This window comes from Ambystoma mexicanum, chromosome 10 (assembly GCF_040938575.1).
Source record: "Ambystoma mexicanum isolate Mex_15411 chromosome 10, UKY_AmexF1_1, whole genome shotgun sequence".
NCBI lineage: Eukaryota > Metazoa > Chordata > Amphibia > Caudata > Ambystomatidae > Ambystoma > Ambystoma mexicanum.
The window spans coordinates 1,628,237,412-1,628,257,649 of record NC_090932.1 but is presented as its reverse complement, the minus strand read 5'-3'; the positions used below and the strand labels follow the sequence as shown (position 1 = coordinate 1,628,257,649).

General features: G+C 47.0%; 1 protein-coding gene across 2 annotated transcripts in view; it reads left to right on the top strand.

The window, feature by feature from the left end:
• The window catches only part of DGCR8 (DGCR8 microprocessor complex subunit), a 690,818-nt gene that overhangs the window by 262,904 nt on the left and 407,676 nt on the right, over window positions 1–20,238 (top strand). For both annotated transcript variants that reach the window (XM_069620020.1, XM_069620021.1), the window contains exon 6: window positions 13,565–13,762. In XM_069620020.1, coding sequence (XP_069476121.1) covers window positions 13,565–13,762 — 198 coding nt within the window. The remainder of the gene's footprint in view (window positions 1–13,564; window positions 13,763–20,238) is intronic.

Genomic DNA, 20,238 nt, shown 5'->3' with positions numbered 1-20,238 from the left:
TCTACCTTGAAAAGAATAATAAGTTGTATAACGTTAATTACTTGTAATAGAAGTTGGTTGGTAACTAACTCAAGTGAACAGCTACAAAAGTTCTTACGTACTTTGAATATGTGATGTACTTCTTAAAAGTGTATATGTAAGGTTAAGTTACTCACCTGTGAATTGGTTGTGCCTCTTCCCCAAAAGTAATGCTGTTGGTTTCACTTCACTATTCCTGTTAGGATAGATGTACTTGTGTCCCCAATTTGGCCTTGCTTCCCCTGACTTGCTGGTAGCCTGTCCAGAATAATACTGGCTAAGTTTATACTTACTGACAAGTTGCTGATAGCCACTTTAAAAAGTATATAGATTTTACTTACCTTGTGTTAGTTGTGTGCCATCCTAAAACAAGTTAGTTATTGCTTATCTACATCTATGCTCCACTGATCTATAAAAGCAACTGTAATAGAATTTTACAACATTAGGTCTTACCTGCCTAGAATAGCTGTGTGCCATTCATGAAGTGTTTCTTTAGGTGTAGCTGACCTTGGTCTGCCTGGAGTATCCAAAACTAGTGTAAATAGTTCTTGCTTATCTTAGACTGTGTTCTACTAAGCTAAAAAGCAACTATAAATGTTTATTACACAAAAAAGAAAAGGTCTTACTCACTGTAACTGTTATCACACACGTAGTAGAGGAATATACTGTTCCATAAATCTGTGTTCCACTATTCAGAAAAGTAGATTTGCAAGTTGGTTGACTGTGATTTCATTGTTGTCGCTGCATAACTGACTAGGTCTACTACCCTTGTGTTACTGTAAAGTAATCTGAATGTAACTTATGGTTTTACTCCCCAAGAATAGGTGTGCCCTATAATGAATGTGTATACAACGGTCGTACCCCCGTAGAAATACTGTTGTTCTAAATAAGATCTGTGTTTTGACCTGTGTATTTAAAGCATAGAGTTGTGTTTTCATAATGTGTTTATATGCTTGGATAGTACTTACTTACCCAATAATCTTTTGGTCTTCTATATAAAATAAACCCTTTAGTTTTACAAACATTGTGTATCAGTGTTTATCTGGACCATATGTACAATAACATTTCTTTGTGCTGATTCTACAGCCCTCTTTCCTAAGATAAGCCTGGCTACTCTGTGTACGCTACCCTGAACTCAGGTGCTACAGCCTTATAGGAAGAGTGGAGTCTTGTACTGTCTCAGTGGAATAATTTTACTAGGCCCTTAGTTGGACTTCAGAAAGACTGTCCTAACAGCAAGTATTATTTGTCATACATGTAGTTATGATTCAGTTGCATTCCTCCTTAGGAAGAGCACTTTTTAGGTGGCTTTTAACTACTGTTGTGCTGCTTTATGAATATGCACAAAACGTTCCCAAAAATATAGACACCAGACAATCTTTTTGGAAAGTTTGGTGCGGTCTCATAAAGAGGAGAATGGGAATTACATTTCTGTTGCATCTTAAGTACAGACCACTGGTGAATTTTCATCAAACTTGCCTGCGAACCTTCAGGTCCCGAAAGTGGTCTTTTGGAAATTCGGTGTTCATACGTCCAGAGTTTTTTCAATAGTGCCAAAATGAAGGTACAATAAATGGTGATATAACCATGCCCAGGACAATCTGGTCACTGGCCATGGCCACCAGGCACCTGCTACGGGGTTAAAGTTGGCAGTGAACCCGGCCTCTGGCAAGGCCCAAACTACTGTCAGATGAAGCCCATGCCCCAGGGTTGGTGACCCTATGCCATAGCCACGGACAGTGAACCACAGACCCATTATGGTATAGTGCACACTTTACTAGGCTGCAGGCTAGGCCCAGTGGCTATTATGGGTGGCGGAACCTCATACCCCAGGCCCTTTGGCCATATATTGCAACCCCAGTATGTATTGCGCAAAGTGACACATGTCAATGTGCGCTGCAAAGTATATGTTGCAGACATTTTAGTTTCTTTTATTTTTGAGAATTTTTTAACAAATTACATATTGTGCCTGAACAGAAAAACTGCTTCATTTATAATTGAAATTCACTGAAAAAAGATTTAATACATGTTATGGTGAAGTTGCCATGCACAATTTGTGCAGTAGGTCGGTTGGCAAGGTTTATATTATGGCGGAGGCCCATGGGCCTGCAATGTGGTGATAGCCCCATGCCACAGGGATTACTGCCGCTGGCCATGCCAAACCATGGCCAGTGACCCGTCCCCCATTTTCTGGGTTTTATGGACCAGGCTGCAGGCTCTGTCCAGTGGATAATGAGGGTGGTTTGGTGAGCCCGAGGTAATGATCTAACCTCAGGCCCTGGGCAATTCAACCATGACTTGCATGTGCTGCTCAAGTGATGCACATCAGTATGCGCTGCAAAAAAGCTTTGTATAACTATAGCTATGTCTATGTCCTATATGTTGAAAGAGGACTTAACTTGTGAAATTAAGTAAAACACTTGGTTTAAGGAACGTTCTGGTTAAATTGCCCTAATTTAAAAAAACCTGTGAAATTCAGTGAATAAACGCTATTAAAATAGGGCCCCCAAAATCATATGGTCCGACATCCAGTGGTAACCGCAGAGTATTGCATTGTCTTTCATGGACCGAAAGGGGATGTCGGCATAGGCGTGTCTTTAACACTATCCCTATCGGGACGTGTAGTGCACCCAAAATACCTTGCTTGCCGAGGTCCCTCAGATTGTTTTTTTTCCGCCCAGATAACTGGTCGCCCTATAGCGGAGCTCTTACATAAGAGACATGGTTTATCCTAAACCGACTTGTCTGTTATTTCCCCCTTAAGTCATTTCAACACCAAGAACAACTTCGACAAAGATTATGGGGGACTTGTCTATAACGGTGGATTTTGGCATCTACGATCCGGTGGCTGATGCAACCACGTGGCTTTTGAAGTAGGTATGCCTTTCCTCTTTTCCCCTCTTGATCTGGTCATCTTCCCCTTTTGCTATGGAAAGGACTCCTTTTAGGTTCTGCCCTAAGTATAGGGTCAAATATCCTTGGAAGGACGAACACAGGACGTGCAACTCCCGTCTCCCCTTAGATCACGACAAGAAGTGGTGAGCGGCTTGTAAACTCATTCAGCCTAAGACCCTTAAGGAGTGCCGTGTAAAGCGGTGGACCGTGTACGGTATGTCGCAGTGGAATCCCCCCACCGCCACACCCGCCGAAAGTGACGGGGGAGTACCTCTAATGACCAAACATCTGTTACGTATGTGATGGACCTTGAGGCGGACAATTCTAGGTCCGCCATGCCTGTCCCCGACCCTTTAAGGCCTGACTCTAGTCTCGCTTCAGGGACAAAATCCGGCGACAGGGGCGTACAATTGCATTTCACCAAGCACAGAACCCCTACACCTATTTCGACGGGTCCGTCGAAAAAGGTGAAAGCGCCAGCAGGGCTGTCAAATTTCTGCGGATTCCTCAGATCGTACAGATCCAAAGCCTTCCCCGCATCCGCAGCAGTGTATTGCGACTGGGCATTCTAAGACCAACAAGGGCGCTACCCCGAAATCAGGTTTATACGTCGAAGCGTGGAAATCCGACGGTCCCGAAGGCTGTGGTAGGCCCAAAAGTCACGACTAGACCTCAAGGCGAAAAACCGACCGCTAGGCCCTCTAATGCCGTGGAAGGTAATAAGTCTACCGATAGTCTTCCGGACCCACTATTTCCCGCCGATTCGGCGATAATCGAACACCGCATCGGGAGAATGACTTCAGCGGTTGGGCTTATTCCTGTTCTGCCGAAAAACATGGGGCAGGCCGCAGACAAATCTTTGGATACGCCATGGTGCCCCGATTCTCACAATACCTACGAGGGCAGCCAAGAGCCTCTTTCCAGCACACTGAGAGACAATTTTCGGTGCCGAAGGGCGGAAGACGACGCTTTTCCACCCGTAGGCCCTTCTGGGTCCTCTAATTGTACTACAGAGAAATTTGCCGGGTGTATGGACCGTCTTGAAAGAATAACACGTTTTTCTGAGCATCCTTACCCGAAAAGATCTCGTGGAGAGCCTAATCTTCAATCTGCTTCACATTTTCAAGAAGTTAAGCCTTCTGTTGCTCTCCAGCATGAAGACATCGTCCAGATGGACACTTTTAGGGACATTTATAGTGAAGATGAAGAACCTTCCTTCCTACAGAATTATGATGAGGAACAGGAGGATGCCACGGACAATTGGGAAGAAACCCAGCAAGTGGGGACGGACCCATGGATGCTTCCCCATCAAGATCAGGACAATGATGTATTGTGCTTGGATTCCTTTCTGTCCAACCCGGCTCGCCAAGCCTCGCCTGTAGACGACCAGATGGCCTTCAATACCATGTTAAAGAAGGCAGCTGAGCATTTTCAAATCTGAGCAGGACTTTGTAGAGGATATTCCTAAGGAGAAACCTCCCTCTAGCCAGGCCATTCCCCTCCTTAATTCTATCAAGAGAACATTGGCTCCCTCCCTGGTGGTACCAGCTCAAACCCGGGCAGTGAACCCAAGAGTTGAAAAGTTATTTAGGCCAGCTACTTCGGACCCTCAATACATTAAAGGGCACGCCACCCCACACCCGATTCTCTGGTAGTGACTACCACCCGGAAACGGACAGGAGTACCCCTTGCCACAGGGGAGGCACCTCCGGATAGGGAATCCAAGAGGCTGTATGCCTTGGGCAAGCGAGTCACCTCGGCTGCCGCTTATACCACGCGTATAGCGAATAATACTACACTGCTGGTGAGTTATGCTGACGCTCAGTGGAACCTACTTTAGGAGGTCCCAGAACCTGGTAAGTCCAAGCATCTTACTATTGTGGCCGAAGGAAGGTAGGTGAACCAGAATTTAATAAAGAACACTCTTCACACGGCTGAAACAGCAGACAAGTCCCTGGCCCAAGGAACCTTACTCAAAAGGCACGCTTGGCTGCGCACCTCAGGGTTTAAGCCCAAAACACAGGCCTCGCTCATCAATAAACCGATTAAAGAAGCTAACCTCTTTGGAAAGGCGGTTGATGAGGCCCTAGAAACAGCCAGAAAAGCGCATGAGACTCTTAAGTCTCTGCAACAAATCACTCAGAGAGGAAGTAACTATTGGTGGTCCTTTTGAGGGCAATCCTGTGCAAGTCAGAACTATGGCACGGGAAACTTCAATACCGGACAGACATCAGGAAGTCCTGCATACTACCCTCCAAGGGGTCAGCGACGCAGCAAAGCCAGAGGTAGAGGCCCCAATCCTAGAGGAGCCGCAGCCTCCGGTTAGAAATGACCATCGGATCCAGGTTCCCCCCCATGTCACCCCAGTCAGGGGGCGCTTAACATCTTTCCTCACGGAATGGGAGGGGATAACTTCAGACCTGTGGTTCATAAAGACGGTCTCCCATGGGTACTGCATGGAATTCGCCCAACCTCCACAGTTCAGACCACCGCGCCTTTCACCGGACCATCTGGAGATCCTGAATCAAGAGGTGGAAGCGCTGCTGGGAAAGGACACCATAGAAACCGTCCCTATTCTTCAGGTAAACTAGGGTATTTGTTCAGTGTACTTGTATCCAAAAAGGACCTCACCATGCACCCTGTTTTAGACCTATGCCCAGGGAACAAGTTCCTAAAACCTCAGATGTTTCGCATGGTAACGCTACAGGAGGTGATCCCACTGTTGAAACAGGGGGACTACATGGCAACATTGGACATGAAAGATGCATACTTTCATATTTCCATGTTGCCAGCACACAGAAAATATCTAAGATTCATGATGGAGGACAGGCATTACCAATTCAAGGTACTCCCCTTTGGCATAGCCTCCTCACCAAGGGTGTTTACGAAGGTCCTGGCAGTAGCTGCACCGCACCTGCGCAGGTTATCCGTCCCGGTTTACCCTTACCTCGACAACTGGCTCATAACAGGGCACTCATACGACAAATGTTTTTTTGAACACCCAAAAAAACGTAGACCTTTTTCTTCAGTCTGGGGTTCTCTATCAACGAGAAGAAATCCAGTCTAGTCCCCAGTCAAATGAAACAATTTCTGGGTCTCTAATCTGGTCGAAAGACTGCCTTGTCTTCCCCTCCGAGAGGGTTCAGAACATGCTTTTCAGATCCCTCAATATGTAGCCAGTTGGGAGGCGATGGTGCGCAAAGCCATGCCCTTGCTTGGAATGATGGCGTTGTGCATATACTTGGTTCCCCACGCGCGGCTGTGCATGCGTCCCATGCAAGAGTGGCTAAACACCCAGTGGTGTCAGGCCAGCGGACAATGGGAAGATCCGGTAGTTGTCTCGCCAGCCCTTGTTCTCTCTCTGCAGTGGTGGTCAAGAGAAATCCTCTTGAAGGGGAAGACCTTCACCACCCCTGCAGTGGAAGCCACTCTCATGACAGACGCATCTCTTACGGGGTAGGGGGTTCACCTGCTTCAGCAGACAGCGCATGTGGTCCCCACAAGTAGCGGCCAATCATATAAACTTACTGGAGCTATTAGCAGTGTTCAATGCATTAAAGGTGTTTCAGATACAACTACGTTGCTGATTACAGTGCTGATTCTAACAGACAACATTACAGCCATGTATTACCTGAACAAACAGGGGCGCATTCACTCTCCAGGGCTATCCAAGCTGTCCGAAAACATTTGGATATGGGCTCTCAGACACAAGATGTTTGTTGTCCCAACATGTTCCAGGGGGACTCTATCTTCTGGCAGACGTGCTCAGCAGAGATTTTCCTCTGCCCGAAGAATACGAATGCTGCTCGCACGAAGGCATCGTGTCCAACGTCTCTGCAGAATGGGGCTTCCCATAGATCGACCTGTTCGCAACTCAGGAGAACGCCCAATGCCAAGACTACGCCTTCAGGTATCAACAGAACCGCTCCAAGGGGAACAGTCTCTGGATAATATGATCAGGAAAATTTGTCTATGCTTCCCCCCCCCCGATTCCCCTACTCAACAAGATAGTGCACAAGATGCACCAGGAACCAGTTACTATGATACTGGTGGCCCCCATGTGGGCCCGCCAACCCTGGTTCGCTCATCTGATGGAAGTGTCCCTCTCCCCACCAATAAAACTACCCTACCCATACAACATGTTGTCTCAGGATAGGGGGGGAAGAACCTACACCCATGCCCACAAACTCAGAACTTAGCAAGCAGCCTGGCTCCTGAGATCATAGTTTGGACACCTACAGCTCCCTCACAGGTGCATGGACATACTTATGGAAGCTAGAAAACCTAACACACGTTATTGCTATGCCAGCAAATGAAAACGTTTTGTCATCTGTTGTAATTCCAAGGGCGTCAATCCCATCGATTGCTCACCCACGCGCATTGTACTGTACCTTACCCATCTGTTAGACACTGGGTTGGTCTTCAATTCCCTAAAGGTTCATCTGGCTGCTCTCAGCCTACACCACATCACAACAAAATGTGTTGTGGTGGAAGATACCAGTGATTAAGGCCTTTATGGAAGGGGTTAAGAGGATTTATCCTCCCATTTCTCATCCAGCTCCTGGGTGGGATCTAAATGTGGTTTTGACCAGGCTCATGGGAGCTCCCTTTGAGCCAATACATAAAGTAAGTCTAAAAGACCTGACTTAACAGCCTTCCTAGTGCCTATCACTTCTATTAGAAGGGTTAGCGAACTACAGGCACTTTGTTCTAGACCCCTTTGTTAAGGTCCACAGCGTTAAGGTAGTTCTGCGCACTCACCCCAGATTTGCGCCTAAATTCATCTTGAAGTTCCATGTGAACCAATCGATTGAACTACCTACTTTTTTCCAGAATCCCACTAGCATAGCCGAACTAAGCCTACACACACTAGATGTGCGCAGGGCAGTCATGTTCTACCTGGAAAGAACTAAACCACTGAGGAAAACTAACCAATTTTTCATTTCAGAGGCAGCTGGTAGAGAAAGGGATCCTGTCTCTAAATCCGCTATCTCAAGGTGGATTGTCAAATGCATCACACTGTTTCTCTCTCGCTAAGAGAGACCTGCCCTTCAAGCCTAGAGCCCATTCCACTCGGGGCACTGGGGCATCCATAGCATTCATTGCAAATGTTCCCCTTGAGTCCATTTGCAAAGCGGCAACCTGGAGTTTTGAACAAACCTTTACAAAACACTATTGCCTAGACAACTAAACTAAACCCATTCTAGCTCTGATTCTCAGGTGGGATAAGCAGTATTAAGACTTCTTTTCTCTACTATTCCTTCTCACAACCCACCTCCAACTCCGGGTACTGCTCCGCTAGTCTATGCACAGCATGTGATTCTAAGCAGATTAACAAGCATCAGAAGACATGCATTACTTACCGTAATAGCATTTCGAGGGGATTGGGTCCTCCGACGTATTCCATATCTATGACATGTAATCACCACAGCTGTGCTGCTTCGGAAACTTTTTTCTGCGTCCTGCGTCGATGCGCCGTCGTCGAGGGCCTCCTCCGATGTCCGACGTCATCCGATGTGATAAGTAGGACGCACGACGCCCGTAGCCTCAGTTCCGTTTTTTCCGCAAACGTGTTGCTCCGTGATTCTCGGTTCACGCCTCGACTCTTTTGAGTTCTGTTCTTCTCGGTTCTTCGAACCTGTTCGTTTTGTGAAAATCCTTCGTGTGAAGATGTCTTCTGCTTCGTCTTCGACCCCGCGTCCGGGTTTCAAGAAGTGCGGGGAGTGTGGGTCCAAGATGTCGGTGACGGACTCGCACGACGCCTGCCTCTGGTGCCTCGGGGAGGTCCACGACACGGATGACTGTATCGACTGCCAGTCGCTCACGTCCAAAGCCTTACGCGAACGTAAGAAGTTGTTGTCGGTAGGTCGGGTGTCCAAGCCCAGGAAGTCGAAGTCTGCGGGGCTTTCGACGGATGATTCGAGGGGTGACTCTCCGCGTCATCATCGGAAGTCTCGTGGGTCTCCTTCTAGGAGTCGGTCTCCCCACTCCTCAGCCTCTTCGAGGCATTCTTGGAAGCGCCGACACCGGTCGTCTTCCAGGTCCTCTTCGGAGGACTCTGCCCGGCACGTCGCTTACCCCACCAGCCGTGCAACGCCGGAGGAATGGGCTTCCTTCGGGAAGAAAATGCTGGCGATTCTTGAGTCGCAGGGTACTAAGCCGTCCGCCCCCCCGAGTGGGGTCGGTCGTGAGAGGTCGAGAGACACCGCTCGCAAGAGTGGTCGGCACGAGTCACGGGAGAGGTCCCGTTCGGATCAATCTGTTGGAGCTGAGGGCCGTCAGGCTAGCCCTGAAGGCTTTTCTGCCGACTGTGCGAGGAAAGAGTGTCCTGATCCTGACGGACAACACAGTGGCCATGCACTACCTCAACAAAAAGGGGGGGGCAGGGTCACTTCCTCTGTGCAGGGAGGCGATGCAGCTCGAGTTCTGGGCCATCCAGCAGGAAGTTTCGATCTCGGCAGTTCATCTGGCCGGAGACGAAAACATGACGGCGGACGCTCTGAGCAGGCAGAGCACGATCTCTCACGAGTGGGAGTTGGCTCAGGAGATTCTCCTGGAGATCTTCGCCCTTTGGGGGACCCCTCAAGTGGATCTCTTCGCCTCCAGTGTCAACCGGAAGTGCGAAAGGTTTTGCTCGCGGGAATTTCCTCCAAAAGGAGCCTTGGGAGACGCGTTCGTGGTGGGGTGGTCATTCCCGCTGCTGTACGCGTTTCCTCCAGTCCCCGTCATCCTGCAAGTGCTGCGGAGGTTACGGAAGTTCGGTTCCCGGATGATCCTCATTGCTCCGGCGTGGGCTCGGAGGACGTGGTACCCGGACCTTCTCGACTTGTCCATCTGCCCTCCGCGTCGTCTTCCCTACCGAGACGATCTGCTCTCACGGGAGGGGGGTCAGGTTCTCCATCCAGAGGTCGGATCCCTCAACCTTCACGCTTGGCTTCTGAAAGGTTGAGGTATAGGGATTGGGCCCTCCCTGACGACGTGATGGAGGTGTTGCTTTCGGCCCGAAGGCCAGCAACGAAGTCTCTGTACCGTTGGCGTAAGTTCTGCGACTGGTGCAGAGTTCTGAATGTGGATCCTTTTGCATGTGACATCCCCATGGTTCTGTCCTTTTTGCTTTCTTTGGCCCACAGGGGCTTGCAAGTGGGTACCATTAAAGGTTACCTGGCGGCGCTGTCCATCTTTAAGCGCTCGTCTGAAGAGTGTTCTTACTTTAAAATCCCTTTAATTTCACAGTTTCTGAAAGGGCTCACTAATGTATTCCCTCCGTCACCTTTCCTGGTGCCCGGTTGGGATTTGAACCTTGTTCTTAAGTTTCTTATGGGTGCTCCGTTTGAGCCTTTACATTCTTGCCCTTTGAGGCTGTTAACTCTGAAAACTGTGTTTTTAGTTGCGGTTACTTCCGCTCGCAGAGTGAGTGAGTTACAGGCACTTTCAGTTAAGCCACCCTTCACTGTATTTCACAAGGACAGGGTTGTCCTTAGAGTTCGTCCTTCTTTTCTTCCTAAGGTAGTGACGGAATTTCATTTGGCCCAGAAGGTTGTTCTTCCGGCATTCTATCCTCCTCCGCATCCTGGTAAGGAAGAGGAGAGGCTCCATAGGCTTGATCCTAGGAGAGCTTTAAGCTTTTATGTTTCACGCATGTCCCGGGTCAGAGTGGACGATCAACTCTTAATTGGTAGCGCTGGAAAGCGTTTGGGGCAAGCTGTGACGAAACAGACTTTGTCTCGCTGGATTATTTTGGCCATCTCGGAGTGCTACCGCTTGGCGGGTAAGGACCCACCGGCTGGCTTGCAGGCCCATTCTACCAGGGGTATGGCTGCGTCTACTGCCCTGCAGAGGGGTGTTCCTATTCGCAACATCTGTGATGCAGCCACCTGGGCTTCAGTGCATACATTTGTACGTCACTATTCCCTCGATTCCATCCGTGCTCAGGATCTGGCCTTTGGCAAGGCGGTCCTTTGCTCTGCTATTTGATTGGCTATTCTAAATTTTGATTCTAAATTCTTTCCCTCCTCCTTGCTCTGGTACTGCTTTGGGAGCCTGTCATAGATATGGAATACGTCGGAGGACCCAATCCCCTCGAAGAACAAGTTACTTTCTTACCTGGTAACGTTCTTTCGATGGGATGGTCCGACGACGTATTCCATATCGCTCCCGCCCTGCCTTCCTCGCTGCAGAATTTCTTTTGCGATTGCAGCTTACGTTCCGCAAGGCTTTGTGTCTGACTGGCAGTTGACTAGTCTCACACGTTCTGGGGGAAAAAACTACAACTGAGGCTACGGGCGTCGTGCGTCCTACTTATCACATCGGATGACGTCGGACGTCGGAGGAGGCCCTCGACGACGGCGCATCGACGTCGACGACGCAGACGCCGAAAAAAGTTTCCGAAGCAGCACAGCTGTGGTGATTACATGTCATAGATATGGAATACGTCGTCGGACCATCCCATCGAAAGAACGTTACCAGGTAAGAAAGTAACTTGTTCTTCTGATGATTGTATCTGCTTAGATTCACATGCGCCCTCCCTACCTCCCTGCTCGGGATGGAAGGAACATAGACATCTTACTACTTCTCTCTTCTTCATGTACTCTCTCACTATAGCCTTGGGCTCCCTCATGGCAGAAAAAATACAATCGGAGGGACCGCGGCGCGTGAGGGATTTTGGGTACACTACACGTCACGATAGGGATAGTGTTACAGACACGCCTATGCCGAAGTCCCCTTTCGGTCCCCGAAAGGTGAGATGCAATACTCTGCGGTTACCACTGTGTGTCGGACTATATGCACAGCATATGAATCTAAGCAGATACAATCATCAAATTCTATTACGGTAAGTAATGCATGTCATGTAGGCCTTTAACTTGCAAAATGTTAGTTTCCTTAAGGTTTTGTCTGTGCTCATGGTGCACATACCTGCAACAATAAGCAGGCCCCAGAGAGAGAATACAATTTGCATCCTTTTATATGTATGGCAGACCGACTCAAATCTCAGTCTCCTACTCTGGTCATAGTATTTATTTCCCTCTTACTAAATGTTTCTCTGCATCAGATTTAAAAGCTTTGATTCTGTAAGTATACTCTGTTGATCCACACGTGTCTAGAAATTCTTTTATACTTGGACCTCAGCTCTGAGTTGACGTTGCTCAAGATCCTGATAGGCTTGCATTTCAACTTCAACTGACCAAATCTACCAGATGATGAAGAATAATTGTACTTCCATGGTCAATGCTGCAGCCATTGCCTATGCTCCTGTTTTTTATTGCTATATTATCAACAGAACTTCAGTAGAGTGTTTGAATAGGTACATTTTATGATGCATGGACTAGCTCATGAGGCCTACCTATTATCTTTCTGATGTTGGTAGCAATACTCTAAACACAACCCCTTGAAAGGACTTTCCACTTGTTAGATCAGTGATATCATATGTGCTGTCGTCCTTGATGTCCTGTGTTACTCTGAGCAGTGCATGGCGAGAATGCGATTTTATGGTTGCATAGTTTACCATAACTGGCTAATTTCTTTGGTTCCATTTTGCACTGCAATTATGATGTCCCTTTTAACAGTTTTCTTGAGTGAATTTCGCCCAAAAATGTATTGGCGCAACTTAACCATTACGTCCCTTTTAGTCTTTTTCAATATGTACATAAACCGATCTTCTTAAGTTGATGCATATTCTTCTTGATGACTATTTTATATTTTTCAGAATATGCGATTTGTGTAATAATTTAATCGGTCTCCCCTGTTTAAGATCTGTACTGTATACCAGTCTACTCCCCCTGGTGGGAATCCATGTTTAACAGAGCAAATTTGGTCTGATTTTCTGGAAACCCTAGAAAACAACACACAACTGTCAGAACCTCCCACCCTCTGTTTTCACCGCCACATTTGGGTTTAAAAAGTTAAATTTAGCTGATTAGTGATGTTTTACAAACTCCATTGATCATACTATTTTATTAAATACCCTGTCCAGGTTTCATGTTGATAATTTGTAGAAAATTATTTTAGTGTTTTTTAAAAGATAAATGTGGCTGGGGCAGTGGGTAGAGCTAGGAGAGCTACACATTCATTTCATACTTGATTTCCCAATTGGTCAAGATGGGATATAAACCACTCTGAAAAATGTCTCTTTTAAAAAAGATAATGCAGCATTAGGTGTTTTTAATTAAAACTGCAGTTTTTTTCTTGGATTCAGTCACTTAAACTCTGAAAAAATCAGATACTCCAAACTCACAGAATTTAAACAAAATCTTCAAATCCAAATCCCTTTTCCTTTTATGGTAAATTTGTAATATATGACCTGATCTAGCTTTCACTCAGAAATGCAAGCTCGTTTCACCTTTCGGGTCTGGGTTTTCCTATAAATCCTTTTTTAGTTTACTTTCCAAGGCTGTAATGAAGGTCTCAATTGTAATAGAAATGTAGCTTACTTTGTATTTTATTTGTATTTTACATAGCGCTTAGACGGCCCATTATCAAGACCTCCTAAATGTGTGTTGTATATAAATGGTACAAATCGATCTGTTTCGGGGGTGGGGGGGTTATAACTAGTACCACCATGTGCATTTATTTACCTTATTAAATAACATAACATATTGCCTATAGACTTGTTAATAAATATAAGTTGATGTTAACAGATCCAATCTTTTCACAGAACTTGAGGAGTTTACAAACTACCTGAGAAGGCGCTTTGATTTTGAGGAGGTGACTGTGAAAAAATTCAAAACTTGGGCTGAAAGAAGACAGTTCAACCGAGAGATGAAACGGAAGCAGGCTGAGTCAGAAAGGCCCATCCTGCCAGTCAATCGGAAACTCATTACCCTGTCTGTCCGTGACGCGCCAACCAAGAAGGGTTAGTAAGAGCGGTTTTCCTGTAGATGATAAAGGTTCTTTGTTAATGGAGTGTTTTTGCTTTTGTTTCGTTCTATAGCATATGAACTAATGGTTTGAAATAATTCTCTTATTGGTAATACCTCAGCAAACGAAGCTGTCAACAAATGGTATAGTGCATTAGCTCGAATAAGCACACAACTCTTCATTATTTCTGAAAAGTGAATGGCGTTTAAAACGCACTACAATAGGTCATAACAGCAGTTTGATAATTCAGTGAAGAACGCAAGTAATAGTGGATTATTAAGTTAGTCATGCAGGTTCATTTTGTTCTATGCAATTTCATCAGGGTTTATTTTCATCGAGGAAGTATTCATCCAATTCTTTCTGGGACATTCAACTGCAAATGTTGTTAGGACTGATTTTCTTTACTCTGGCCTGGTGGGCAGATGTATAGAAGGCCATCCTAGTATTGTGACGGAGACATCCCTGAGCTGTAGCCAAACCAGTTCAAGGTCGGTGGACAAGTGGTCTAGGCTGTCTTGAGAGGTGGTGAGCTTGTAAGGGGTCCACAATGAGCACACACAGAGAAACAGTCAAGGAACACACTTGGACAAACAGGTATACAAATACTTCTTTCTTATGGCCAAATAAGACGGTGAAAAATGACTACTAAAAGGTAATATCACACAACGCTAAACATATGATACATATACACAATCACTAGGGTAGGGTAAAAAATACTTATCAAACCCCCGAAAAGAAAGGCATAAGCACTACGGGTCCACAGAGATTCAATACTAACTTCAGAAGTCCATCCCCAAGATGTATGGGACCTTGTGACCAAAGGTCCAGTAAAGTTCCCTACAGTTTTGTAAAGCTGGAAAAAATGCAGGTAGGGTATCTGGGGGGGTCTAGTGAACAGTTCCAATGGTTAGGGGACAAGTTAATGTAATAAACATGTTCCCAACTTTCGGACGGCTTGTGTGAACATGCAATGGCAAAACCAAAGTAATACAAAAGTTTCTAAAAGTTACCAAAACTTTTAAAGCGGAATTGGGGGGGTTCAGGTAAGTATCGCTACAACTCACCGCCCGTACTCCGGTCCTTCACGGGACTTGGCAGGTTGGTTGAAGAGGGTCCAAAGTCAGTGTTAGGCAAAGTTTGTATGCAGTACCCTTTGGGACCACTAAACACAACTAGGACTACAGGTATAAGCAAAACCAACCTTTGGTATAAGTCTGTAGTACACAGTTTTGGTAGCTTTGCTGAGCAGCCAGGCTTATCTCAAGAGGGGAAATGTGAGCTGTAATGATGTTATACAGAGGTCTGCAATCACAAGAATTCAAATAGACTCTTATACTCGAGATTTCTTGGTAACACACTTATTGTCAGTCCATTACAAAAAATGCACTAAAAGGAGGCAATCTATATCACACGAAAATATACTTCAGTTCTTCACACTATCAGTTTCTGAGGCATTTAAACTACTTTGAAGGAGGAGCAAAATGGCATTCAGAATATTTGAAGTAGGAGCAAAAAGGCATAGGTTAATAAAAAGAATAGTTATTCTTACACTGCAGTACAGTTCATCAGAGGAGTCAATTCAATGCAATAAGTTAGGCCAAAGTCAATGGGCTAAAGTTTTGTATAGGATAGGCAGTTCTGGTAGTTAAACGTAAAAGTCTTTGCCACGGTTCTCAGAAGTAGTTTGTAAAAGAAAGATTCATATGTTGGGTCACAAGCTGACTAGGCCTGCAAGTTGCCAAAGTTTCAAGCACTTTCGCAGGGAAAGGTAAGTTCTTTCGGTCGGGTTTTCACAGTACCTTAAAATGAAGACTTCTGTTCCTGGCAGTTCCTGCAGATCTCGCTGTTCCTGAACATCAGTCGTGGGGACAAGAGGGAGGACGTCTAGGGACTCCTGCACTGGGACTGGTCGAAAGCTGGCAAAGGACAAATCTTCAATTCGGTGGCTGTAGAGAAGCACACAAACTGGTGTCCCTCTCCCTGGTTATCAGGTTTCCAGCAGTCTGAGGAAAATACAACCAGCTCCGAGAATGGTATCCAGGTGGCTTACAGGTCGAGCTGATTGCCCCACCAACTCACAGGCAGAAGTCGTCCTTGAAGGGCTTCTCTGTCGAGATGAACTTGGCGATTCGGACCTGCAGCAGGGTTTCACCGGGCAAACCAACGATTCAGGAGTTGCAGCAGCTGTCCTCTTCCAGCTTGTGTTCGGTTATTTCGTTCCAGTGGTCGACTGCCTTCCAAGCCAAGAGACTCGCATTTTATCCAGTTTCCTCCCATTCATTCCAGCCTAGCTGCCACTCACCCAGCAGGTTGGCTGTCATTGCCGGACAGTCAGCCAGCCAATCACGCCGAGTAGGAAACTAAGCGCAGGGAGTTTTGGGCACCTCCATCACTTCCTGCCCACCCCAGACTCTTGGGCGCCAGAGGCGGTCTTCAGTCCTGAAGCCCACCAAATGCGTAGGAACAAAGGGACCAAACCTGGTTTGGCGCGCAGAGACAAACTCTAGATGTATGGGACCTTTCCAAAAAGAAGACCAGGACCTGTTTAAATAAAGGGGGCTCAGACATCTTGAAAAACATGGCTCCTGCGATTTAACGCTACCGGTGTTCGCAGTCGGGAAAAAACATGGTAGTTAGTTGTAAAATCACTGCCACAAGCCATTTCGAGAGGAAAGGGTAGCATTTGCCTGCTACATGAGCTTCTAGACATAGGGGATACCAAGTAACCCCTCCAGCACTCTATTGTAAGAGAGGGTGTGCTGGGTCTAGGAATTTGAAAAGACTAGTAAAGTCAATTTCACTTCACTTTACTTTCTATGGGAAACAGTTTATCCCAGAGAAGGTATTTAAACCTTGGGACAGCCTAAAATGCTTCCCCTGTGTCACTGCACCTAGGGTGCTGTGTGACACACATGAAAAGATGATGCCTATGGAGTTGTCTAAAACTCCATAATCAAAGAACACAAGAGTAAAACACATTCAAAATGCATGAGAGCGTGGGAAAAAAGGCTCTCTCTCTCTCCAGGTAAAAAAAAAATCAAGTCCTCAAAATGCAGCAAAGTCAATGAGGTCTAAGGTGAAGGGAATTAGCACATTTATGAGAATTCTCCCTAATAGTCTGCCTCAGCCCTTGATTCCTAGGGTTTGCAGGTTAGAGCATTTCTCCTGTCATGGACTATTGCTGGTGCAAGGTCTTCCAGTGAAGAAATGCAAAAGAACTCAATGCAGGACCCCTCAAAGGACTGGACGCATTTAAGCCGTTTTGGACGATGGCCACTGATGCACGGCGACCCAAAGGGATTCACTTGCCACAGTCAGACTTTCTCGTCTATCTCCAAGCAGTATGTGGGCGTTGGTTCTCTTTCTTCAGCAGGAGCCTCCCCCTGGAACGGCCTCCCTGCCCCTCTCAGACTTGAGCCTGACCTCCTTAAGTTCAGGAAGCTTATCAAGACCTTCCGCTTCTCCGCCTTCCCTCTCCCCCTTCCTTGCTAATTGCCCCCCCCCCCCACGCTGATGCACCTGGATGCCTTGTTCCTTCTGAGTCCTACAGGGGCCAGCCCCCCTCGACCAGTCTGTCTGCCTCACCACCCTGCACTTGCCTTTGCGCACCCCACCCTGAACAGACTACTGAGTCTGTTCCACCCCGTCCCTCGTCGCACTACCTGACCCTCACCCCATAGCACTTCCCCTCCAGACCTTACCTAGCACTTCCCCCAACGCCCACAAGCACTTACCAGCCGCTGCCCCCCCTTCCCTCATCCCTCTTCCCCTCCACCCACCCCTGTACTTCCTGTTTGCACTTACACGATCCGAATGTCACAAGGCCTATTGGGAACATTTACGGGGGGAGGGGCTAGAGGAGGATAAAAACATTAGTCTTATGGTGCCTGGAACACTTTCTGCTGTGTAGGCGCCATACAAATGCTCAATGAATAAATAAAAATGACCAAGGGACGAATGAAAAACCATGTTGCATGGCCATGTTCGGAAACTAGCCACAGTTAAACGCGGTATGACTTAAGTAAATTACACCAGAAAATAGCAAAAAGTAACTGCTGCCACCAGCTTGTCCCTTAGGCACACTTAGAGTAACCAAAAATCCTCTAGTGTAGTCTAGGGCAAAACAAAAAGTGTACCCCATTGTACTGCATTTTAAGATGCATTGTACAATGATAAAAAGTTACCAAAGTTACCAAAGTGGCGACAAAGTAACCTGACCAAAGGAAACGCAGCCTGAAGGACATGTCAGTTTCCCCATGACAAATGAGCAAAAGCCAGTGTAGTGAAGCTTAAGGCTTAACTGCAGAAAGAGCAGGTCAGAATCAAAAATAAAAGCAAAATATTTGGGGGTCCATAGAAATGGAAGGAAGGGTGCTTTTATAGAGAAATGTTTCCTAACACTCACCAGTCTATTGGAAGGAGACGTCTTCTTCGGAGCTCCTCTGTCGCATGGAAGAAAGCGTTGGCACAGCAGCGTTCACTCAGAAGGCATCTCCTGTCTCTGCAAGTAGCGCCAGGCTTTGTCGTCTTATTCCTCATTGGATTCTCTTCCATTGGTCAATTTGGCTTCAGCCTCAGGATCCAAGCCATTTATCCAGAAACCCAGCCAATCGGCACTCATGCTACGTTCAAATTTTGGCGGGTGGCTGTCCATTTAGCACAGCCAGCCTCCCAAAGCCGAGGATGTGCCGAGACCCACGGGAAGGCCCAAGGATCCGTCCAGGTCCAAAGATGGCCTAAGTGGGGGTACCGGAACCCACCCATAAGTCGAAGGAGAAGCACAGAGATGTCTCACCTCTGTTGGTGTCCCGGGAGGAGTTCTCTGAGGTCGAAGGACTATTCTCGACGATGAGACGAAAATCTCAACGCTTTTCGACAGATGAACACGATCAAGACATTTTTCTACCTCTATACCATTCTAGGTCCTCGGTTTGGACTAGAGAAAAGTTTGAGAACTGCATGGAAAGGCTGGACAGGTTTGTTTCCCATTCAGAACAACCCACACCAAGAAGGCCAAGGGATGAGAGCCCTGTGGACCCCAAAGCTAAGTTTACAAGACTTTTTGACCTCTTTAGAAGAGGATATATACAATTATGACCTAACACAGGATGACATTCATGCTGATACCCAGGATGGAGGGCTGGGAAGAGAGCCCAGATGTGGGTGACCCCCAACCATGGCAATGCCCGGATCATCAAGACCCTGATGTCCTGTCCCTGGACTTTCCCCAGTCCACTCCCACTAGGCAACAACCATCGCCAGCGGATGACCAATTGACTTTTAACATGTTACGTAAAGCAGCTGATCATTTTAAAATTGCTACGGATGAGGCGGTCCCCGAAGCTGATTTCGTGGAGGACATCCTTAAGGAGAAACCACCGGCCAGCCAAGCCATTCACCTCCTCAATTCAATTAAAAAACGTCTGGTGCCATGCTTATCGCCTCCTGCTCTCACAAGAGGTGTCAACCTGTGAATAGAAAAACCTGTTTGCCCTTCTCCATCAGACACTCTGTAGATCAAAGGTCATTCCACCCCAGACTCCCTGTTGGTGACTACTACACGAAAGTCGGCAGGGGTCCCTTTGTCAACCAGCGTGGCACCTCCTGATAAGCAAGGTTAACGACTTTACGCCCTTGGAAAAAGGATCCCGGTTGCAGCCACGTTCTCAACGCGCATTGCCAACAATAGCTTGTTGGCCAGCTACGCTGATGCCCAGTGGGCTTTACTACAGGAAGGCATACAGGAGGTTCCCGAACCCCTACGTACTTGTCTCCGCACCACTATCTCTGAAGGTAGACAGGTGAATCGGGGCATTCTTAAGAATGCTTTGGATTACGCAGAAACAGCTGGTCGATCCCTGGCTCAGGGCACACTCCTGAGAAGACATGCTTGGCTACGGAACTCTGGATTCAAGCCAGAGACGCAAGTGTCACTAATAAACCCATGAAAGAATCCAACCTGTTAGGGAAGGTGGTAGATGAGGCCCTCGAAACCGCAAAAAAGGAGCAGGACACCTTTAAAAACACTCGACCAGATTACACAAAGAGCCTCTACAAGAAAAGGATCTGGGTCCAAACGGCTTTCTCGTGGCCAACGCTTCCCTCAACAATACTCATCGGGAAACTATTGGAATTCTACACAGGGAAATGGCGGATACACCACCCCCTATCCCCAAAGGGGTCAATGCCGTGGCTAAGCAAGAGGCCGGATCTTTACCCCCAGAGGCTCCCCGGCCTCAGGTTCAAAATGACCCGAAGATTCGGGTCCCCTCCCATGCCGCCCCGGTCGGGGGCCAGCTAACATCGTTTCTTCAGGCATGGGAGGAGATAACTACAGACCAGTGGGTGCTAAAGACCGTGGCCCCACGGGTACTGTATAGAGTTCAACCGGTCCCCAACATTCAGACCTCCACGAGCAAGATGACTGACACCAGACCATCTTCGCTTTCTTCTGCAGGAAGTCGAAACATT